This window comes from Cebidichthys violaceus, unplaced genomic scaffold, assembly GCF_023349555.1.
Source record: "Cebidichthys violaceus isolate CVI_PGR_0920_01 unplaced genomic scaffold, fCebVio1.0.p SCAF_94, whole genome shotgun sequence".
Lineage (NCBI taxonomy): Eukaryota > Metazoa > Chordata > Actinopteri > Perciformes > Stichaeidae > Cebidichthys > Cebidichthys violaceus.
Window position 1 is genome coordinate 294,158 of NW_027176980.1, and position 25,174 is coordinate 319,331.

The following is a 25,174-nucleotide window of genomic DNA, read 5'->3' on the forward strand; positions in this document are numbered from 1 at the left end:
CGAAGACGAGATCGTAACGTCAGTCAGCGTGATGTATGTCCTTGGCATCCACAAAACAGTTGATAAACCAAATCTATGGAAGTCCAAAAGCACCGGCCAAGTAAAACAAACATGTGAGTCTGAACAAGAAATGTTGGCATTGTTACGTTTCTTTAAACCACTTTATTTTTATGTAGCCATTTTTGCATTCGGGCCGAGCAAGTGACATACTACATTACTTGCAGCAATGTATGTAAAAATATGAAATATGAAAAATTAAAAATGCTTTAAGGAGATGGAAATGTTGCCCATCTGTCACAGGTAACTGCAGGGTAATTACTGTCACCATTCATTTTTGCCCAAAGCAAATGTCTGAAAGGTTTAGTGCACCCCCCCCCCCCCCCCCCCCCCCCCCCCTTCAAAGACAAAGTAAATTCCCTGCTCATGGGTTGTTAAAAAAGAAGACGCACAGAGAAATTCCTGAACAACAAAAACACAAAAACAATAAATAACAGTTGAATACGTGTACTTTATTCATATCTCATATATGTTTCTTTACATTTATACAAAAATACAGAAAACAGTAGAGTTTTCACCCAGAATACCAACCGGGCAATAATTACATTTGCTTTTTGGCACCCAGACTTATTTCCTGCCTAGAGCCATTTGATTCACCCACTGAAGTGGGATGGATTGGATCCCTCGAGCCCGAAAGCACTGTTCAGGATGTAGCTCCGCTCACTCTCAGACCACACAACAACCCACATAGGAACAGTATTTAAGGGCAGTCATTCTCTCGACTAATGCATGAAACTGCTTGGATTCTGGCTTCCATGCATCAGACATACGGACAGTTTGTGGCTCTCGCATAGACAGGAAAATGGGAGACCATGTTGTTTTTCTTTTTTTAGTTTTTTTTTTAGTTTTTTTGTTCACAGCTTAGACCTGTTGCAGCTCATGATATTCATATACTATGTATAATAAAAAAAAAAGAAGCAACTTTTGACCGAGTATACCTTTGTTTTGTTAGTTTGGTTGTGGCTAGACTAGCCTGTGTCTCTGTCAGAATACTGGGGACTACGCGTAATAGTCTTCATGTAGAAAAGCGAAAACCTAAAGCTGAACGAAGTGAAAGTCTCAGGTCTAGACTGCCATAGATAATATGCTCCGATATTGTTCAAAAAAATGCATTTTTGAATAGAAATATTCATCTAAAAGCTTTTAAATTACTCTTACGTTACCACACTGCTAATTTCAGAGATTCCTGCTAAAAGTATCGTTGTTGTGGACTATATTAACACCAATGTGGTATACTTTTTCTACCACAGAACCTACACTGCCATAGGAGAATATGGCACAGTTAATAATGTCGCCAATAGGGTGTTCCTCAAAAATGCATTTTTTGATTGAATAAAATCATTTTGCAGTTCAAAACAACAAACAATACTTTACCACAAAAAAAAAAAAAATCCCAGCTATTGACGCTGAAAGGTACTGTTGCTCTGAACTATATGAAAACCAATGTGGTATACTTTTTTTAATCTTTTTCTTTTCAAAAACAGTTTTCAATTTTGCACAAAATACTCCTCCTAAGTCCCAAATACACGTGAAACGAGCGGTTGAACTATTTCCTAAAGGTTACAGAGGGTAAAATGGAAAGAAATGTCACAACCAGCGCAGTTTATTCTGCTCGATAAGAGTTTTCACATACTGAAGCAACGCTTTTCCAGAACACTGTCTTCCGAAATCATAACTGGGCACAGGTCAAGCCAACTAAACTGTTATGAGTTTTTAAAAAAGAAGAAGAGAGAGAGAGAGATTGGGGAACATATCTGTTGGGGGTATCTTAGTGAGATTATTCTAATCTGCCCTGTAATCACCTCACCGCTTTCTGCTACCACACAGAAACAGAGGCTTTTTTTTTTTTTTTTTTTTTTTTCTTTTTTACATCAACACACGGAGTCAATCACACTCATTAAACAAGGCACAAAACCAAAAAAAGAATGGACATGGTACAATGTAAGACCACAAACATGATAGAAATATTTAAACTAGATCTAGAAACGGATGCTTTGTGTCCTGCCACTTGGTCGAGGTCATCTACCCCGCAGCAGGGGTCGGCCTGATTGGAAAGGTCACAGCCAGCGTGCCCTGTTCACACTCCTACCTCTTCACTGATCGTCATGCGCCATATCTTAAATACCTATAATCCATCATTGACCTACTTTACTTCGGGCAAGGCTTTGTGGGAGTCAACCCGTTTGGTATGGCGAGCCGTTTTTTAACATTTATTTAGCTGGATGTTCGATCGCGATATCTGCAACGTCAAAGCTCTGCTTCCAACACATCCTCGCACCAGTGGGTCACATAACGCAGCTCGGTCAGTGGCACTAATCTTCAAACAACAACAATGTACATGCATTGTTTTTTTTTGTATTTAGGGATAGGCAACAAAACCACTTAGTTAAATCTAGGAAACAAGCCTGGTGGACGATAACTTGACTGACTAACAACCCGACATGTTAACTTTGATTTTACGTTAGCGGGGGGACTCCAACAGCAGTCTCCTGAATGCAAGTCCTGTGTTTGTAGTATGTCCTGCTTTTCATTTACGTGATTTGATTTGTATTACCCTGTAAAGCACATTGAGTTGCCTCGTTGTTGTATGAAATGTGTATACAAATAAAGTTGCCTTGCCAAGATGTAATTCAGATGTCTACAATTTAATTCTGAGAAGTCATGATTCCAGTTTAAGACAACTTTAATTGCCCTCACATCAGGCTATGTTATGTGTGTGTGTAAGGGCTACTGAAGTGGAGATTTGCCACTCAGAATTTATAGAAAATGGACTTTAAAGCTATGTATGCAAGATTCACAATGAGCTGTTATCTAACTGTAACTTCAAGCGAATTTAGGATAAATCCTAAAAAAAAAGCAAAATAGCCCAAAAACCTCAAATTTGACCGGCGCATGAAAAAACTTACGTTTTTGCTTGTCTCCCTTTTAAAAGCCGTCATGTTAAATCCGGAGACTCGAACTTAAAGCTAATAAAAGTTTAACCGGCTTGCCATAGTTTTGATGTCTTTGAACCCGTTGCCTTTCCCCTCACAGCTCTGATAAGATATCACTGAGGCCGACAGCACCCTCAGCGCCCAACTGATCAGATCTGAGAGTGCATAAAGGAACGGAGGCGGGGGAGGCGGCGCATTGATCTAACATCGGAATGAGGCCGAGGGCTTCTTCAGCTCTTATCCCTGGATCCTTGTGAATTGAACAACCTTACGCCAACAGCTTGGATTTGACAACCAGCAAATGATTTGCTGCCCTCGGATCTCTGCACACCGGAGAGAAACAGTGCGCCTCCTTTAACGGTGTGTTTTAACGGTGTGTTTTAACGGTGTGTTTTAACGGCGCAACTTTAAGGCAAAATTGATATTTAGGTCTGCGCGGCATTCCCGCCGCGTGGGCGAGCTTTGTGGATTGCGAGAAACAACCAAGGTTCATGTCTGTAAAAACAGTGGCATCGTCCTCCAGCACTGCATTAGCATTTGAATCTCGATGAATGCACTAACTAGCTTTGTCGGATTGTCTGTAATGTGTCATATTATGCAAGCACAACACTGATACTGGACAAAGGCAAAATTAGTAAGAGCAGATCAAACCATACGAGTGAACAGTCCAGGCTAATGGGGTGGATTTGCGAGTATATTTGGTCATATGGAGTGAGCGGACAGTCAGGAATGGATAGGTTTTTAAAAAATGTTACATTACATAGCAATCGTATAATCACTCTTATTATTTCGCTCTCTTTATACAAATTTTTCGATTTAGTTTCTTTTTCGTCCATCGATGAGAGGCCATCGAACATCTCTGTAACAGCTTTTTTTGCTTTGCAAGCATAAAAGGTGAGACAATTCAAAAACAATAAAGGCATTATAGAGGTATCGTTAACTATGGGAGGCCCGTCGTTGTCTTACATGCTTTCTGAATTCACCTTTTTTTTTTTTTTTTTTAAATTCAAAATAAATCCTGGATCCACAGAAGTCACCCCTGATACTCGTTAGCAGAACGTCATTGCAGATTTCAATGGTCTAAATGTAAGTTAGTCAAAGCAGCATATCTTTGTATATATGTGTTTTGTTCTCCATAATATCCATTCACACGACCTAAATCACCCGAGTCATATATACCATATATAACAGCAACAACATCATACGAGGAAATGTAACTTGTTCAGGAATGGGGGGGGGGGGTGTTGGTGTTTTTTTTTGGGGGTGGGGGGTACGATGTGTTAGTATAAAGATTGTTCCTTAAATGTGACCTACTAGTAGAGGTGCTCTTAAATGATTGCTTGAAACATCTCAGTTGTAATCAACAGCAGCAGCTCAGTGCTGACACCAATAAATAAATACATCATACACCCCCGTGGAGTACATGCCTAAACCAGACAACGTGACTACAAGTTGGAACTACAATGTTTAACATTATATATTCTTGAGGGGAACCCCCCGGACTGAGAGGAAACCGCAGAGCTGTTTGAAGACCTGGTTAACGCGAGGGTCACCGGAGGTAGTAATTCATGCCTCAGTTCATACAGGAGATAACCAGCGTCAGTCACTCTCTGCACCGCTGGTTGATGAACTGGTGGGTCCAAAAAAAACAACAACAGAAAAAAAACCCCACAGGCAGACTGTTGCAATGTGCTGAAGGAGTGTGTGGGGTGGGGGGTGGGTGGGTGGGGGGGTCCTCTCCCAAAAGAGTTCATGGAGCAGCAGGTTCTGGTGGACGATTTCGCGGGAGCCAGAGAGACAGTCCAGTTGGGGTGGGAGGGGGGGAGGGGGGTGGGGTGGTGGGGTGGTTATGCTCTGCTTAAATCTTAGTCTTTGTCAGAAGCACGGGGGTTAATGCAGTCTTACAAGAAAGGCAAGCTTATCCATATGGTAGCAGGCGTGGTTCCTCCAGACGAATCCCGGTCACGGCGACTGTGACCGTTAATTAGGAGAGCAGTCAAAAACAAGCCGTTTACCTTCTGCGTTCAGCGCTATGGAATTCAGCTTCATTGTTTTGTTTTTTTGTTCTCCTCATCGCCCTCTGGACACCAACGGGGGGGGGGGGGGGGGAGTAGAGCCCTGTGAGAGAGAGAAACGTGTGTGGAGAGAGGTTTCAGAGCTCAGCTTGCCAGGTAAGGATTTAAAGTAGATTTGCTTCTGATTTTCAAAAGGGTACGTGAAATCTCACCAATTAACGCTGAAGGACGTCGAAGGGCAGAAGCGGTGTTACACTATTTCGATGACGTTCAACATGTTTCTGTAATTGGACAGAAAAAGAAATGTCAAGACGGTGAACTTCACTTCCCACACGGCTGATTAATCAGCAGGATGCTCTAAATTCTAAGCATACGCAGGGCCGGAGTAGCCTGCCGGGGAGCCCCCGGGGCTAAGGTGTGATGTGGGACCCTTTTTAAAAAAGGGGTGCAACTGGTATTGAGTATGTAAGTTCGGGGACTCAAAAGAGGGTCGAAGGGTCAAAAGAGGCCGAAATATCCTTAGTTCTGGTCCCTAGTATGGGTCAAGTTTGGAAAAGAAAATGTAGGATACAACAACAATTCCCATAATGCAACTGAGTACCATGTTTCTTTAGGCTCCCTCCTGTCTGCTGAATGGCCCTTTTTTTCCCAAATTTTTGTTAAAAAGGCGCAGGATTTTTGTTAAAAATTTTATTGAGCCTCAAGCCCAAACACCCTGATGACATCATCTGGGTTATTCTGGATATATCCACTGTCTGAAGAATGCACAGTTTTACTACTGAAATAAAGTCTACACTGCATTCATATTCACATTTATCTAAACAATCGATCAATGTCAAAGAGAACGGCTCACTTTTCTGATATTTCAGCATCTAGTGGAGGTGCAGTGGCTTCTGTTCCTGTGAAGAGTCCACCTTCTCCAGGATTTTGTTGCAGATCCTCCTGGTTCCTACATGATCGGACCTGTTTCGGGAAATAACTGTTAACGCCAAAGTTCCAAGTCTTGAAATCAGTTACGGCTAAAAATCAAGATAACGCTTTAGAGTTATCTTGATTTTTAGCCGTAACTGTGGATCTATAGTCTAGATCCACAAAGTCTGCACATCCTCTGCAGAAAGTTGAAAGGCCGACGCCGTCTCGTCGTAAATTCAACGCAACAAAGCGGTATCTCCCGACAATAATACAGGCCACTAACAAACCAGGAGTGCCTCGGGAAAGCAACCCCCGTCAAATAGTGACGGGGGTAAAAGGTCAGCTCACCTTCCACACAAGCAGGAATATGAGAGCTAGGAGTGGAATGAACAGTAAGGAGAGAAGGCTTCGCTCCACCACATCAGTCAGGGTTCCAAAATCTGGAAAAAGAAACAAACAACATCAAAAATAGTAGTTATCCCTTGACAATAATTAGACACAAACATGTAAGGTTGGAGATTTTGGGGTCGTTTTAACCTCATTCTAGTGTCACTTTCATTGTTCGTCTAACTTTTAATGTCTATATTTTTATTCCTTTTCCGCATCACAATTGTACAACGATTTTATTGTCAAGTACGTTAAACATGCAGGGAAGCCAAATTCCTTGTACGCGTCGCGCACTTCGGCAATGAAACCGTTCCCGATTCCGATTGCGTTTCTGTGAATCTCATGTTGGCGCGATTGCCGTCCAAAAAATGGTTCAGATGTCACAAAGCCACGGCGGTGAAACACACGCGTTAAGACACGTGAGTGGAGCGCGGAAAACGTACATCATTCAAATCATCTAGGAGAAAAGAATTTCAAGCAGAACACCTTTTTGAGTGGAGGGGGTCGGTCAAACCGTGTCAAGTGACCATGTACTTGAAATCAATTCACGCCGTCAAAACCAAGACACCAAAAAAATACTTCAATGAACCATATCTTCCATCTCACGAGGCAAAGTGCTCAGCCGAGCCATCATTGCGTTATTCTAACGGCTTCGCAGTATTCTGAAATTCCAATAAGCATACAGTATTTTTGTGTGAGTTTCTATGTAAATAATTGACATTATTTAAAAGTATAAATGTGGCGAATTGCAAGGGCCTCGGCAAGGTGGGTCGAAGGGAAGCCAGAAATGAAATGAGACACGCAGTGATGAGGAATTGGCCCCAGCAGAGCGCCATTACTCAAGTGACAGCAGCTCCGTGGGCAATGGGCTGACTTTGCTGTAGAATGTGGCGAAATACTGTCGCCGGCTTTGACACACCAGCTGGGCTGGTTTTGCCACCGGAACACAGAACCTGACACTTGACTCGTCTGAAATGCAGAGAATTGCAAAAACTCACGTGGTTTGCAGCTTGTTGTTTCACACTCTGTGTCTTTACTGCTGGACGGTGGTGATACTAGAGAGGGGGGGGGGGGAGAGAAAGAGGTGGGTCAGTGATTGCCGTATGGTGAAAACATTTCATTGTCAGGTGCTAAAAAGTCGAGTCAACGCTGCCTTTTTAACCCTCCCCCCCAACACTCCCACACACACAAAACATCTAATCCGACCACTCGGTCCAAGCTCTTGGGAAGATTGGAAGATTGCTCTGTAATCAACACGTACACAATCGGGTTTCGGCCCTTTTCTTTCCTCTTCACTTGTGCTACCTGGGGACACCTTCCCCTCGGTCCTGTGACTCAGTCGCGTCTCAATGGGCCGTCTAAGCGCGGAGACCGTTTTTCAGTTTTTATCTCTTCACAAGTTCTTGTGAAGAGATAATGGTTCCTGGACTGAAAAGCTTCTCGGTGCGGCCACCAGAGATCTGTCCTAAATGGAGCCGTGTTCACAATAGACCAAAAGAGGGCGGGGGGGTTTACAGGGTGAGGTCAACTGGAATGTGGCTGGTTTGAATTTGTAGACCGGCTCATAAATAACGAGAGGGAAGTGTGACCTAAATCGTCAACACGGACAATAAAACACTTGAAAGGTCCAGTGTGTAGGATTTTGCGCGCAACTGGTGGTGGGGTTCCAACTGAACGCACCTCCGCTCGCTCCGTTAACGTGGCGCGCCGTCTCTCAGGACTTTCACCTCGCCTACTTTAGACGCAATGAATTTGTTTCTTTCAAGACCTGGTGTTTGGTTTGTCCATTCTGGGCTACTGTAGAAACATTTTCGGTCCAACCAATGTAGATATAAACGGCTCATAACCACCAACGGTTCTTAGATATGGATGATTATACAGTCATGAAAACATATTACGTTGCTACCAATAGTTCCCTCTTAGTCCTACACCCTGGAACTTAAAAAAACAACATATTGTCTCACTAGCCTCAGATTGCTGAGGTTTTGGCCTCTGTCTTGGCATGTCCCCATCTGTCATGTGTCTCTTCTCACCTCGGTGTTAAGACATTTTCTTAGAATTTTCCCTATAAAGCCGTTGACAGTGAGGTAACAGATACATAACAGTCAACAATAATTAGCAACATAATATGACGCCGTTTGTAATCTTTACTCAAGCTCGATGGAAAATGATGAGCTTCTGCTGGTAACAATGCGACAACAATGTTGCGCAAATGTTCCCAGAATTATGTATTCAACCGTTGCAAATCGCATGCAGGACGTCTTGTTGGCAGCCATTCAAATGATCTTATCTTTCTCCTGGCAGGTTTGACACGCGATTCCAAACCCATCTGAACTCTCTTGAGAGAGATCATCATTTATGTGAAAAAAAAAACACAACAAGTTCTGACCCAAAACGGGGCTCCATCCCATCCCGCTTATCGGCACCATGTAGATGCCAGTGTTGATGTTGAGTCTCCGCCCCCTCCCAAGCCACATGAGGAGAGAAATCCACACTCGAGAGTCTCTGCCAGAGAAAGCTTGGACTGCCTGTTATCTTTTACCAGTCTTGTTATTTTTACTGTAGCATCCCGTGGCTTACATCAAACACCAGATGGGCTCATTGTACGGTTCATTGTGGGGATGAAACATGTCAGATAACTAGATTATAACACCCGAGATTTGCCAGTTCTCAACAGTTTATGTCGGAGCTTTTACTCCCCGAGAGTCAGAAATCACAGCTGTGTCTTATTTGTGTCTTAGCTGTGTCCCCCACCCCCCCCCCCCCCCGGCTGCAGAGCTGACAATTTTAAACCAAAAAGGTGATCAAACGTGCAAACGAACGAGCATCTATAAACCCAAACTGCCCGGTTTTATACATTAAAGTTGGAAATATATGTAGAAGAGTTCTGCCGTGTGCACAGTAAAGCCCTCAGTGAACAGATCTAGGCGGTGGAAATGATCTGCAGCTGATTCTGGAAGAGGCCATGGGGTTAATAGTGGCGCCAGAAACAAAACTTGCTCTCCCCCAGGTTGCAGTCACCAACAAGTCTGCAACTTAATCCATCCATCCATAAACAAAGCTGCAAGCACACAGAAGAGCTGCAAGTAATGGCAATTTAATCGTTCTTAAAAAGGTAGCAACTTCCTTGCTTTGTCCAACCAACAGTCCATTTTTTTTAGCATTGATTTAAAACTGAAAGAAGCTGCAAATTCTGACGGGTCCAAGTTACTTACTGCCCCTTTTATGTCTGAAGAGCACGACTGCTTGCTCAGCTTCGACATGCTTTTGAATCGAATCTAGCTACCGTGCGATCTCTACACGCGTCGGCTATCGGTCTGACGACGGGGTTTCCTGTGTAGCCAGCGGAGATCTGGGCCGAGACTTAGTCTAAGACTATAGTCAAAACTATACAGATACCAAGATCTTTTCCACACATGGATGCAGAATCCGTTTACAGAGATAAGCCACTGTTCATCGTAGTGTCATTGGCCAACGTCAACATACATATTACCCAGAAATCATCTTTGTGGTTGGGCGATATGGAGAAAATCAAATAATACAATATCTTTCGATATTGTGGAGTTGACTACTACAAGTAATGGGACAGCTAGAACGGGCTGGTAAATTGACAACCTTTACTGTGGTGCAGCCTTTAAAACAAGGAAAAGACAACACTTATGTCACGTTACAATCCATATCCTAAAAGAATATTTAAAAAAAGAAAACTGTGAGGGAGATAGGTTTGCCTTTTTGAGGCATTGAGAGCAAATGGCGTCATTTTTAATTTGACGTGAGGTTTTTTTTGAGGTGATAATCCGAATCTCTCCCAAGAGCACTTTCTCTGTCCAACGCATTTGTGGGGCCCACTCTCTTTACAGCCCCCCCGCACCACCCCCACTCCTGGGGCTACCATTGCGGCACGTCTATATTTACTTCTCTGGTTGATTGATTTACAATTTTTACAGTGAATATACCCAAAACGATCTCGTCGTAGTCATTTAAAAGATGATCATTTAATACTCATGTTTCTTTCTTATTAAAAGGAACTGGATCGGTAGAAATGGTAGAAAAAGCCGATTGCACAATGAAAATGATTCAGTGCTTAAGGATATTGAAAGATTGATCGTCATAACCAGATGCATTCCGAGAGACACACAAACCTGCTGTACGTCTTTGATGTCACACCTCAATTAAGTGCCACCGACATGCAAAGTCGCCAAACTACAAACTCTGTTAACGAGCACAAAGAGCAGGCCAACATATGTAGATACTGCGTATAATAAACATTTACCAGTTAAATATCCTTCTGTTGTTGCTGTGTATGGTGTTGTGGGACAGGAAGAAGGATCACAGTCGTCTGAATCTTCTTTATTCTGTGCGGCTATAAGGAAATCTTTGACGAAGTCAAAGTACCGCGCTGTCTGCCACCGCTCCTCCCTGTAGTGACACTCAAAGTCATACATGATCGGCTCCTGCGAAAGAAACAGGTCAAACAAAGAGACGTTTCAACATTAGTCACATCTTCTACACATAATAAGAAAAACTCAACAACAGGGTCTAAAACTCTAGGGTCATCACTGTGTGTAAGGGCTGACATTATAGTAGTGTAGAGTATATATATATATATAGGTCAACAGTGTAACCAAGTATCAGCGAATTGGAATTTATAGCAGACTATACTACTGGTAGTAGTACACTGACCTCATCTAACAACCACTAAGCCACTATGTTACGCATTATGGTGAATGTTTGTCAGTCATGCTAGCTTCTCAGGCTCCATCAACACAACTACGTTGCTGTTTTAAGACTCATATCTTTTACAACGTTTGTTCCCACCCTGAATTTAAAAACCCCCCAAAAAAACAGAGGCAATTCAAAACGCTACCGACGGCGTGTTAGTTTGAAAACTCCGGCGTTGCGTCGTAGTGTGGACGGGCAGAAACGTCAACCTTTGAAAACGATGCCGCCGGCGTTCGCTACTTGATTGTGTTTCAACGGTCACGGCGTGCCAGAAGAAAACAAACAGCGTTTGAAATCTATACTCAAGAATCCTGTATCTCCGTGGAAAATGATGAGCTTCTGCTGGTAGCAATGTGACAACAATGTTGCGCAAATGTTCCCAGAATTATGTATTTAACGGTCGCAAATCACACGTAGAATGTCTTGTTGGCCGTGTAGAATGTCTTGTTGGCGGCCATTCAAGCGATCTTATCTTTCTCCTGGCAGGTTCTTCACGGGCCAGTTCATTCCAAGCCCATCTGAACTGTAAACTCGCTGTCTCGCAGACATAGTCTGAATTGAATTTGTGAGATCATCATATATGTGAAAAAAAAAACCCACAGCAAGTTCTGACCCAAATCGGGGCTCCATCCCATCCCGCTTATCGGCACCATGTAGATGCGAGTGTTGATGTTGAGAAGAAAACAAACCTTCATTACCGATCGACTACCGCTGGTTAATTCAACACGGATAACGGATTACAGGCGTCGTCGACCTTGTTGTCTATACTAGCAGCTGTTGTGCAGTTAATTCCTGCATATTCTAATGCTTCTAGTGTCGACATGCGGAGGAAGCAAGCTATCAATGCTTCTTTTGTTCTGCACAACTATTGTGAAGTTCACGCAGAAACCGTCAACGAACAAAAGCCTAAATGCTCTCACATCAGAGCTCCGAGGGAAAAGACAGACGACAACGAAAACCGAGGACACGAGTGAGAAACGCGTTGACTAAATCTATTGACCCATAATCTCGTAAAACTTTGATTTGTAAGTGTCCAATCTACTTCCTGTTTACACCGGCACCCGCATCTCCCAGTGTATGCGAATTGTCATGTGATGTTCATGTTCAGGTGTGTTAGTATGGCCGGAATTTTTTTTATAAAACGGTGCTGAAACAGGGTTTTAAAACAAGAACGTATTGGTGTGGATGTAGTCTCAGCCTCATAAAGCCAAAGTCTGTGTATTTGCCCTGCAGGGGATCTATTTAGGATCTCGCTGCTGAAAAGGACGACAATTTATGGATTTCACCTTTTTGATTTTTTCTCCAAGCAAAACTGTAGTTTCAAACCTTCCAAATTTGTACTCGGCAACAACAACAGACTACGTATTTCCCCTCTGTTATTGGACATGTTTAATAACGGTACGACCACAATATGAACTCACCACAGACCCCATGTTGAGCCGCAGTTCTTGGAACATTTGGATGAATATGCTAATATCTTTTCTGTTGGATGAAATGTTTCCAAACTTATGCGCTAAACCCTTTAAACTCTCCTCCAAGTAGAAGACGTTTAATTTTACCCAACACATCCCTCCCTGGAAGAAGAAGAAGAGCAGAGACATGGCATTAATGGAGCAATTATTGTATCATCATTGAACGCATACAGTGTGCTAATCAGGTTTACCAAAACAACACCAACAAGGACGCTCTGAGTAGACTGCGTATCCACCAAAGTCAAATAATCCTCCCAGTCAAATGTTACTTTTGCAGTTAAGACTCCACTTGGCAGATGACTCAATATTTACACAGTACATTTGTTATGAGGTCAGCCAAAGTTTGGCGTCAAGGTGTAGCTGAGGAAAAGTTAACCGGAGGTTTCTTGCATGTATAGTTTGAGTATGAATAATGGTCAAGGACATCTGCTCATTTGCAAATTCAAAAGGTTTCTACTGTAAATTGTGAAAATACTAAATTTAACTCAGCAGATTTTGGAAATGTATTGCCACAATATCTTACCTCTTCTTTTGGAACGTAGTGTACAGGAATTTTGTAATCTTTAGGAATATTTTGCCTCTGTAAAAAAAAAAAAAAAAAAAGTACAAAAACATTAAATGGCAGACAAATTGCATTTTCATTTCTAAATAACAGCAGACCTGCAAGTCAATTGTGCAGCATGTGGACAAACTGTCACTTAATCTTTGCCAGAACAGGACGAATACTTTCATTCCGGAGAGCTAAATCCACTTACTTGTTGGAGCCGTTTACATTTATTAAAAAGGCAGAATGATTAGGATTTTTCTAAAAAAAAAACAATGTATGAACTCACACACAAAAATAACCCCTCTCAATCATCACTGTTGACCCACTAGAAGTCCGGGACATTTCTGCACGCCTCTATACAAATAAAGCAATTAGGTGCCAGATTGTGAGCAAGTATCCAAGAGGAATCTACAAAAATGGCTCACATGGCGCCTCAAAAAAATGCGATTATAGGGAAATGTAAAGCAGACAAAGCTAATTCTAATAAATCCTACTCATTGTGCCTTCAAGTTGATTTTGTTGTCAAGATGTTTTTGAGCTCCCTCTCTTTTTGACCTTTATTCATGTAAACTTTGCCAATAAAGCAGATGGCAAGAACATGGATTTTAACAATATCCTTCCAGATACAGAATTGATTTAGTAGCGACAGACATGATTATGATCTGATATATAAAAGCGATAGTGTTCATAATGAATTACAGCATTGTTCTTACCAAAACAGAGAGTCTAGAGATGTCATCTGTCACTGGGTTGACGTCAAATTTACTTGAATGTACCCCAAGCGTGATGAACAGCAGTATATGGACACAGACGCGTATCCAAATCTGCAGATCAAACACAACACAAGACAAAACACAAGATGTTCGGACAATTAGTCACATCCTCTCAACATGATAAATAACAACATGTGACACGATTGCGTCTTCTTCAGATGATAATCGACTCATTGTGACTGGCATGTCGGATGCACTGCGAGGTTCCTCAAAATGGCTTACAAGCAAGTCACCCAGCGTGCAAAGATGAAAGCTATTCTTGCTTTTAGCGGCTCATTGCACACCATGTAGTCCGTCCTGACTGCAACGTAAACACATACGGATCAATATGCTACACTCGGGGTAAGTGACAGGGTGTAAAAAGACGACTCATGGCGGGGTGGGTCAAACAACACGGGACTTTCAACCAAGAGACGTGTGTGTTCGTGTCCCAAAGTGTTATATTTTAGTTACTTTTGGGACTTTTTGTTTCTTGTGTTACGTACTTATTTCAAGCACAACTTTAATGTTTTTCCTAAATCTAACTATTGTTTCCTTAACCCAACCAACTGCAGCCGTTTCGCAGTAATGACATGGCGTAAAATGACACGCGAAAAAGCATAAAAATGCATCGTCATGACCTAAAATGTCCTGCTACCTGTACGCCTTTCCAATGAGATTGGGTCGAAAATCACAGACGGAGCATAAAATTTGCAGATTTGGCAAGCGACGCTGCAACTCACCAACAGGTTTGTAAAACTCTCGGCCACACCTAGCTATAGACCTACACCTATTGGCCTTCCCCAAACCACCTGACCACATTTATGGGCTGACGTCATACAGCATAGCGGCAGACATTACGAGGCGCTCTTGCACTAACCTGAAAAAAAAGAGGGCCACCATGTAATCTAGCACGAGTCGACAGTCAAGACCGTAACAGTCGTCACTGAAGTGTTATTACTGCCTGTATGCTAAATGGACTTGTACTTGTACAGCGCCTTCCGACCACTCAAAGCGCTTTTTGCACTACATGTCATTCACCCATTCATACACTGATGACAGAGTTCTACCATGCAAGGTGCCCCTCTCCACTAGGACTAACTGAGCAACACACACACACACACACACACACACACACACACACACACACACACACACACACCGTAGACACAGCCCTCGGGGGGCAATTTTGGGGTTCAGTGTTCTTGCCCAAGGGACATGGACGACCCGCCGATCTATTTATTAAAGGACGACCCGCTCTACCACTGAGAGCATAATTTAAGGCAATATTGACGCAAAATGCGGCAAACTGCTCATTGTTCTGAAGAACATGTGGAGATTTCGTATTCATTTCCTATTCATAGTTAATGATTTATGAGGACTTTGAACTGAAAATGATAAAAGAATGCCACCATGTCTGTGTTCCGCCGAGACATAACTTTAAAAAAAAGTAATAATAGTTTGGATGATATGGTGATTTAATTTCTCTAACTTCCACGTGTAAAGGCTCTACTCTTATTTATGGAACCACAACAGCAGAAATATGAACGTTTTCATCTTTCCCCTCCAGCCAAAGAGGGTTAAATGGCCCGGCCTCGTGCACGTCCTTTGCAAAGCAGCTTCTTCTGTCACACAAGTCAGCAATAAACAGGAATTTTATAGCAACTTAACTGGCAATAAAATAAAAAAAAAAACACACACATGGCTCAATGTCTCTGATGAAGATGCGCTACTATTTCACAAGCGAGCATGCCGGCATTGTAAAAGAAGACTTATCAGTATTGTCTCGGTATGGACCAACCTTCAGATCAGTGTCTGTCCTGAATTACTGTTGAAGATTAAAGAGAAAAAAGATTACATACCATCTAATGTGTTTGTGCTCTCTTTTAGTGCATTGATGCCACAGGAAAAGACATAACACTCTTCCAAGATAGACCCTATAAACGTTTTTATGTTTACAGCTGACCATTTTGACTTGACATAAGCAAGAAAAATAAGCTAATTGTTACACATTAACAATGGCTTCACTGCGCTCAAGTGTCCCAATGAGGTGCGACAGTACGCCAGCATGAACAACACCAGGATGCTGAAACTGAAGCAGCTAAATGGAATTCAGTCATTATTTATTGGATTTATTTCAAACCTGTGCTTTCCTTGCTGCGACATGTCGAAACGGTTTCTCTGTTAAGGTGCATTTGGTATTTTAAAGTTGGAATTCTGAGCCGGGTTAAGAGTGTTAACTGCTTTTCTGGACGTGGGTCTGTTTATAGAGGGCATGCAGGTTTCTGTTTTAAGTGGTCAGACCTGCAGTTTTTAAGCTGTGTTCAGCTGCTGTCATGCCTGCCGGCTCCTCGGCGGACCTTTAGGGCCGTGAGAAAAGTAAACTTTCAAATAAACTGACACGTCATGTTGCAACACGGCGTTGTTGTGACACGCAGGTAGATACGGGACTATTCAACTTTCAAAAACACATAGCAGAGATTTCTGACAGGTGGAGTTTAAATGATAAGACATCACCAGCGACCTGGGCGTCAAGGTCTGCGTGTGCATTGTCGAGCAGTCGGACGCATTTTGCTCCGCCACCGGCGTTGCCCGGGGGACGGAAGATGCAGTGATTTGTCTACAACTCGTCAGATCTTCAGGGCGGTAACAGTCTGACAGTTGCAGCATGAGAACCCTTTTGTCATGTTACTAGCAAATGAGTATTAAAAGGAACAAAGGGCCCGGTAGGTAGTATGTTGTAATCCATCGCTGTGGTTACACTCGTTTTTTCAATGCGTCTTTTTGTGCTTGGATGCGTGTCCATGCTTGACACTTCAATGTGACCTGCCTGATCGGATATATTTCCTGGTTAAAGTAGTGGCTGTAAAACCTTTTCCTACAAATTTTCAAATTAAAAGTCCCCCGTTTTCTTTTTGTTTTTTTTTGCTGCTTACTTTTCCTCCCCGCGGTGTCAGTGAACATTGAAGAACAGACGCCAACAAATGGATAAACACGTAATCTCCTTTAAATTCTTCCCAATAGTTTTATTTCCTCAGTTTTGTTCCTCTCTGCAGTATCAGTAAATGTGTTTTATTGAGGAATAGCTGCCAATAAAGTCCTATTAATTCTTCACAATAAAAGTCCCCCGTTATATTTAGCTGCTTGCACTTCCTCCCTTCACTCGTTGCGTTGAAGAACAGCCGCTGACAAAGCTCCGCTAATTCGGTAATAAACAAAAGTTTCCGATCTTGACAAAAGTTGCGTTGAAAAGACAAGTGTAACCGCGGCCTACGATGGATTCTTAGAGTGTCTTTGGTCTTAAAAGATGTGCAACACTTTTGAATGAAGCTTTGTTTAAAACAAAGTTATTCTTTGACCTTTGACCACTAGTAACACTATATGAAGCACTGTTTTCACGAGTGGCTCCCTGCTTTGATTGTATCGCGCACGAGGACAACATTGCACAAGCAAATTACCGACGGTTGATGATGATGATGATGAAGAGGTAAATGTAGTAATGCATCAACAAAACGGCAGCGAGGAAGACCGCTGGACGTAAACAATGCACGGATTAAAAAGTCTTTAAAATCGTTCTATGAGGAAGAAAAAGGAACCTCGGCACGGTTCAATTTGTTGTACACAATGCCGCCGATGAGGCATTTCACCGCCTAATGGAGCAGCACTGGCTTACCGTACGTTAACAGTTGCCATTCAGTTGGCTGACCTCCTTCCTCCTCTCTGACCATATTATGCAATGGGACTGCAATTCTCCTCTAAATAGAGATTAGGGCCAGCCAGGGCCTAACCCAAAAAACAATTCAGCAAGCTTGAAAGTTGAACCTCCTTGGTTGGCGAAACAAAGCTTTAGAGTGTTACACAAAGAGGGATAACATTATAATAGTGAGCTGAGCCATGTCTAATCTTCAGGCACCTCAACCAGTACAGCAGCATTTCATTCTGTAGTTTATTCAAGAAGGGTTTTTATGACCATGCTTGTGCTTTTTTTTTTTGCAGCAGCAGCAGCAGCTTGTTGCTTCTCATTCACAGTTACATTCATACTTTCTTTTTTCTTTTCTTTTTTTTTAAGTCAACACTTTCCCTGCCAGTTTGGGCCATTTAGATCAGTCATTGTCAAATCTTCAAGGCAGAGTCCGCCACCCACCTTCCTCCTGCTACTGCACATTTGGTCAAACGAAAAAAAAAAAAAGCCACAACAGGAAGAGAGAATGGAACAGCGATCCATCAACAGCGGGAAAAAAAAAAAGGCCGAAGGAAAAGAAAGAAAGCGGCATTTAAAAGCGCAGATGGGACGTAATTCAATTCCACCGAGCTTCTGCTGCTCACCAAAACGAATCGTCTCTCAATGGCAGACGGGGACAATGAGGGATTAGCAAAAAAAAAAAAAAAAGACAAATGCGTGGGGTATCTGGTAATTCATCAGGTACGCGTCGCCCTCCTGCATGTCGTGAATCACATGTGTACAGGACACAGTGGATACAACCAGAGAAGCTCCAGAAACAACAAGAGCGGGCCGCTTAAGATCCAGGACTTGTTGTTCAGGAAAAACAAAAACCACCAAAAAATCTTTAACAAATTTGAACAGATTCCGGTACTTTGTCTGTTTTCAAAGAATAGGATCTCTGTCTTCTCCAAAACATACTTTGAAGCTATTGTAATTTAAGGACTTCCAGACTCGAACGGTCACAAACGAACCTCAAGTGAGATCCCAACTCACCGATGGTTCATGCCTCTTGAAAGTTTCTCTGCCTCTGACTGGATTTTGTGTAATTTTAAAAGGTGACTGGTGCTTCCTGTCAATCAGGAACTGTGCAGCATCAAAGCGTCCAACATAGGGGAGCTTGTTACAGACGCATGGAGGCCTTATGGACAGAACTAATCCATGTGGTTTCTTCATCTCACGCTCAGCGAGTCAACGTACCTTTTTTTTTTTTGGTTTCCGTCTTAAGTTGGGTGCCGGTTTACATTTTTGAAAAAAGCCACCGGATAGAAACAAAGCACCAGACTGGATGCTTATTTCAGAGCTATAGCATCTGGTTTCACTGAATGTGAATTTAAATCAACGTTACCTGGTTTCACCCCTGCAAAGTCTGTTTAAAGGATGACTCAGTAGAACAAATGAAATGATATCCTGGAAAACAGGCTGGAAAATCACTGAAAAGAAAGTAACAACAACAACCATGTAATTAGGTTTGGACAGAATCCAGTGCAGAAGGGCTCCTGTGATCTTGAAAAAACGCGTCCAAAAACCGCCACTCAGTCGTGAGCATCGCCACTCGCTTACAGTGTGATCCTGTTTACAACATTTCACATGTGGCTCCCACACTGTCAGACATTGGTGTTCTTTCAATTTTGCAGAAAAACATGTTCAACAAAACCACATGCAAAGACTTGCATGACGTCCCTCTCGACATGTGCTGAGAGAATGGAGAGTAAAGCCAGTGGAAGGGTGGGGGGGGTACATATGTTCTGCACACACGTGTACTCTTCACGCTGAGAGCAGAGCAGCGGTAAGTAGCTAGCGGAGCGGCCATTATTCTTTTTAAAACGTATGGCCATCCCTGTGGCTTTTTTTTTTTTTTTTTTTTTGCGAGAGCAAGTAGGGCCAAGTAAACACGCCGCAGTATACGCAGCAGGGCGTGATGTGTGAGTGACGACGGCGAAATCGGCCCACATTCCCCGGGTCTTTACGAGACGGCTTCACAACCCATGAAACAAGCCATCTGAAAGCTGCTAACGGTAGAGGAGCCACTGGTTCAGACGACAAGCCGGGGGGGGGGGGGGGGGGTTCGAATTTCACCGGGGCTGTTCGGTGCTGACCGGAGCGTCCTTTCTGAAGCGTGAAAAGATTTTTCCGGAAAATTTTGGTGGGAAGATAGTTAGCTAGTTTTAAAATCACATGATGTTATGACTTAAAATGGAATCAGAGGGAATGTTACCAACGGCATTTTACCGTTTTTCTACATTGTTGAATTTAACTGTTAAAACACAGGATGCATCATTTACTCTTTACTGATGTAGTTGATTATGTCATTGATGCTGACCTAGGGTTATAGCTTAAAACAAAATGTCTAATGGCAGGATTCCCAGATCTGGATTGCCAACACAGTATAATCAATGTTTTCTTTTGCTCCAAGGCCGATTTGTACTCCAGGTTTTATGGAAATCCATTAATACATTTCTGAGATGTTGACAGACGAGCTGAGGGCCAGAGCTGTAAACGGTTTATTGGATATAACAAGTTGTATTTACGCTCAACGTACTCCTCAGGAAGTTGTTTGTCAATCTCCTTCGGTGCTTCTCACCGGAGGTTCAAGAGCGAGGATCTCGCACTCCGCTGACTCAGCTCTTTCTTGCAAATAGACGGCTCGTGCTGGACTTCTTAAAACCTTTTTTTCTATCCTGTTAAAAACCACCAGTGGATGCAGTAAGTCTACAGTTTTGAAGCCTTGCAGTTGCCATCTTGGACACCGCCATCTTGGTTTTTGGCTGGTGCTATTTTGGCTTTTTTGCAAGAAGGTGGACCTAAGTACAACCCAACGATCAGCGGTCTCCTGGGTGAAAGTCTTGTGTTTGTTTGGTGTAGATCAAGATATGGACATTTTTTAGGGTTCGTCATTGGATTACATTTGAATATTTCAAGGGAGTAAACAATAGAAGCACATTGAGCTGTTAGTATTACAATTTAACATATAAGGGGTGCGATCATATGCTTGCAATCGTTATTATATCCATCAAAATGTGTGGCTGTAAACTATTAGATTTGCATACCACGAATCCTTTAAGTAGTGGTTTTAAAAATTAAAGTGCGACTTTGCTTGTAATGATGGTGGTTTGCGAGCTACTGTAGGCATTTTGGTTTCTTGGCTAACATGCTATGAAGAAAGCGCTCTGTGGTCACGGTGCCACAATATTATTATTGTATTTGTGCTGAGCTTAAAAAGAAGAGGACGAATATGTTAAAATCACGACATTTGACGGCTTCAACAATTGCATTTATAGATTATCGGATGCACAACAAGGCCTCAAAGATCTCAAGACACAAAGAAGATGGCAAACAGGTGATTACATTTGATAAGACTGGAATAAGATAATTCATTAGGGATGCCTAATTAATTACTAAAATCTTTTTAGTCTCAAAAAGTCTAAAAAAGACTGAAAGTCTTAGTTAATTACTTTGATTTATCTATCGTAATTATAGCAGCAAATTCAAGTGGACACTTCAAAACATCAATATTGTCTGTCACATATGTAGCTTGTAACTTAAAAGATGATTCGGTTATTATGGTAGTGAATCTTTCTCGAGGTTAACCCATATCCACAATAAGGCTCACAACCTTATTACCAATGTTCTGTGGCGCAGTGCTGAACCCAAGAACCCAACGAAAACCTAGATGCAAAATAGAGCAATAACTCCTGTCTTATCGCGAGCCGCCTTATCTCAACAGGGAAATATCTCTGTGAAATAATTCCAAACACAACAGCTTGGGCCAAACACATCAATAAACAGCAAGGCTCCAGTGTGAAAAGAGCGAGATGACTTCAACTCACTCATTTGAATGTCCCCCCCCCCCCCCCCCCCCCGACGCTCTCGCGGTGACCTTTACAAGACTGAAGTCACAGCCGCGCTGACGGGGGAAAGGAAAACGGGCCTCACTCCTATCTGGGAACACTGAAAGCGAAATCAACCCTTTTTATGCCGACAACAGCCGAAAAACGTCCGCTGTAACGACGGGACGGCAAAACGAGGGATGATATGTTGCCATGGCAAGGAATACAACACATGAAGAAATAGATATTTCCGTACATCTGGTCTGCCTGTAAATGTGAATGCAGCGTTATTCTTGCGCCAGCTGATATCAAACCGAAAGAGAAGAACGACCAGGTGTAACCCTCCAAACTAAAGCCCTCTTATCCGTCATTGTCAGGTGCATTACAGTGCCTGCTCCCTCTCAGCATCATTTGCCATTTGCATCATTTGCCCCCCCCCCCCTGTCTCATTAGCCCGAGGTATCATTAGCCGAACAGGCTCTCCAGGCTGCAGGCCCCGTGGCCCTCAAAACCACATAATCTCATAAAAGCAGAAGACTCAGGTCCTTTGCATGACATCAGTCCACAGCGACATGCAGCCTGTTTTGTCAGAAGCGGGTATTCTATCCTAATCTTTCGCCGCCCGGCATCATTGTTTTGAATTTTGACCTTAGTAGGATTAAAACATGGCAGATGATGACGGCCGTGCGAATGAAAGACCAGGCGGGCCGTCCAGATGTTCTGGAGTTGATCCACGCTCAGGTTCACCAAGGGTTTCAAATTCAGAGGTTTGTTTTTCATTGGGGGTTTTTTTTGGGGGGGGGGTGGCCAAAGTATCTAAACATGACTTTTAAACATTCCCAGCCACACTACATCCCCCCCGATTAATAAAATGTTTACAATATTTATTGCGTATGACGTTGTTTGTATAATTCGGTCCCTTGTAAACGGTGCCAACATTAGCTATTCCCTCATGCTGTTTACTGACCAGACCGCACTGTAAAGACTCACCGGGTCACAGGCCACCAGGAAGAACCGCAGTCACATTCACACGTCAATATTTAACATCTTAATGGCTGAACTGCACGGAAAAGAGAGGGCTCAAAGTCCATCACGATGAGACTATAAAGACGGCTGCATTAGTGTTTCTCAGCTTAGTTTCAATCAGGAGTCAGATGAAGAATAGATAATTGTTTATTGTTAACCGATGATGTGACGATAAAGTCTTGACAGAGTCTTAGGCTGCTTGGACTCTACAGGGAGATTCGTAATCGAGGGGCGTCTGCCCTGAGCAGCAGCGATTAATCCCCCCCCACGTTGGAGTCCAGACACGTGGTGGTGGTGGTGGTGGTGGCTGATGAAGCTGATAGAAGGATGAGGTGATGAAGCCGATGGGAAGGGGAATGGCAGATGTGCGAGAAATGACCTACAAGCCTAAAAGCATACAAAGAGTACAGTCTTCTTGAGCTTCGGTCTCTCGTTTAGCTTGCAATGATTACAGACATTACCGGGGAACACCGACCTTCCATAACGCATTGAAGTGTGACCGGTTAAATGTCTCATCTTACGGCACGACGGAGAGGCTCACAGTATAGCAAAGTTTAGCAGTATAGTACTGGACGTACACGGCAAGGTTTTTTTTCCAGCGACAGGAGCTCACTTACTTCACGCGTAAATCAAATTAGCATCCGAGGAGCGTCGAGGCCGCAGCTGCTGCTGCTGCCGTCTGCCGAGGAAAGCGCCGACGACGAGATGCACTTCAAGGTAATGGAGAGAGGAGCCTGATGTATCGGATCAAAGTGGAGAGCGCAGCAGCTTAACAGGCACTTGTCTGACAAGTGCTGGGCGGTTCTGTGGTGGTGGGGACTGCCGCGGTATTATCTCTGGATGAGGAACGGCGGTTTATTTATACATTCACAACTGTGCAGCCACGGCTCATTGCTAAATTGCTACCGCATGTTGTTTTGATACCGACTATTACAAAGTGGTGGTTCGTGGTAGTAATGGTGATCGCGCCCAAGTTGTGTTTTCTCTGGACGAACACGGTGATTATCGTGCATTAGAAAAACACGACGTGACCCTTTCAGATTGAGTCTCGACGCACGGCTGGAGACGACAAGCGCTATTTAAAAACAAGGGGGGGGCTTTTGAGGAATATTTCAGACGGTTAAACTTGGCAGTCGCTCTTTTTTTTTTTTTTTTTTTTTTTCTCTCTCCCAAGACCAAAACCCGAGCTGGCAGATGGGATCGGTGCTTCCCGACTTGTGAGAAGAGCCAAATGCTCTAAAAAAAAAAAAGGACAGATGAGCAAAAAAAAAATAGTGAATACGCATAATAAACAACGGTGTGACTTTAATGAAAACTTTACTGAACGACTGAATCTTTTCAGAGGCAAAACATAAAATGATGTCACATCCAAAGACGCTCGTCTCTGACCTCTGACCTACAGCGTCTGGAGGAAATGCGTCACCAGCAGCTGGACAGACGGAGGTAGAGACCCCCCCCTGTGGGCTCAGTTCAATCAAACCCCCATCACGGCACCGGTCCCAAGTGAGTAAGTGGCTTCACGTGGGCCACATAGCTAGAACTCATTTTAAGGGATGTTGATGGCTCATTCAACATAAAAAAATAATAATATTTGTTTTGCTGTTTTGTGGCTCAAAAACAAACCTTTCCGATTGTCTAATGAGACCGGGCGTCATTGTGGCTTCGGCGGAAAAAAGAGACACCTCTTGTGTGAAACAATGGGCTGTAAAGTTAAGTGTGTACCAAATGCTGTGCCCTTTCAACCAAACAACATCAAAGTGTTGTGAGAGCTGGAGAGGATTAGAGGTTTTAACGGCGACGGAGGGTACAATGGGTTCAGAGAGGAGACACTGTCTAGAGATGCTGACGAACACGAGGTTCCCATTTGAACCAGTGAGGCTCGGTGACTTCTTGTTATTCCACATTTCCCGGTGAGGAAAATCTCCCCTGACATTTGGGCCGATCGCGCGGCGGCTTAATCAGATTACCAGATGTCCGTTGACTCGAGTCCCAATGTGTAATTGAAGAATTTTATCATGTCAATGTTTTTTTTGTTGCCGTTTTTCATTAATATGAAACCGCCGGTCACAATTTACCCAAATAAATGTGATCGTTTTTATTTGTGCGATGAATTTGCGCGTCAATGTGTTTTTTTTTTTTTTTATGAACTGTTGTTTTTCCTTGGAGCGCATTCGGCCGAAATGCAATCTCGAATCCCGCCGGCTACCGTCTTTGACGATGATTTACATTTTTATCGTCCTAAAATTAGCTCGTAAACTGGACACTTGTGAAACACTTAGTTCACATCGTCTCTCAACCTCCAACTTTTACGGATTGTAAACAACGAGCAGCGGACAGAACAGGAAGTCTTGGCCCGAATATCCGCTGGCTACGCCATAACCCCAGAAATATAGCTCCTTAGCTCCAGAAGATTGTCTGTATACATCTATATAATATATATGTATATATATGTATACAACAACATGGAGGCTTTGTAGTCCCAAACCAAGATTGCAAACTTAATTTCTCCTTTAAACCTTGAAAGAGGCAGCGCATACCAGATCCTCTCCGTCTGCGCTTACCTTTCACAATAAAATCCCTCGACACGTAACATTTGCAGGCGAGTATTTCACACTTTTGTGTTCGTCCCGCCTGAAGGCCTTTGGTCTCCCCGCTGATGTCAAGCAGGAAATATGATCTTGCTACTGAGAGCAAATAAAAAAAAAAAAGAAAAGAAAAGGGGGGAGGATGAAGATAAAGTGCATTTGACGGCCGTACGTTCTCTGATGTTTTCCTTGGAAAGGAAAAGCGTTATTTCATA

General features: G+C 43.0%; 1 protein-coding gene across 2 annotated transcripts in view; it reads right to left on the reverse strand.

The window, feature by feature from the left end:
• Positions 1–488: 488 nt before the first annotated feature.
• kitlga (kit ligand a) overlaps positions 489–25,174 on the reverse strand; it is a 32,405-nt gene continuing 7,719 nt past the window's right edge. For both annotated transcript variants that reach the window (XM_068704535.1, XM_068704537.1), the window contains 9 exons: positions 13,759–13,869; positions 13,022–13,078; positions 12,448–12,600; positions 10,578–10,758; positions 7,303–7,359; positions 6,266–6,357; positions 5,859–5,968; positions 5,218–5,286; positions 489–5,108 (listed from right to left, as the gene is read on the reverse strand). In XM_068704535.1, coding sequence (XP_068560636.1) covers positions 5,256–5,286; positions 5,859–5,968; positions 6,266–6,357; positions 7,303–7,359; positions 10,578–10,758; positions 12,448–12,600; positions 13,022–13,078; positions 13,759–13,869 — 792 coding nt within the window. In that variant the 3' untranslated portion in view covers positions 489–5,108; positions 5,218–5,255. The remainder of the gene's footprint in view (positions 5,109–5,217; positions 5,287–5,858; positions 5,969–6,265; positions 6,358–7,302; positions 7,360–10,577; positions 10,759–12,447; positions 12,601–13,021; positions 13,079–13,758; positions 13,870–25,174) is intronic.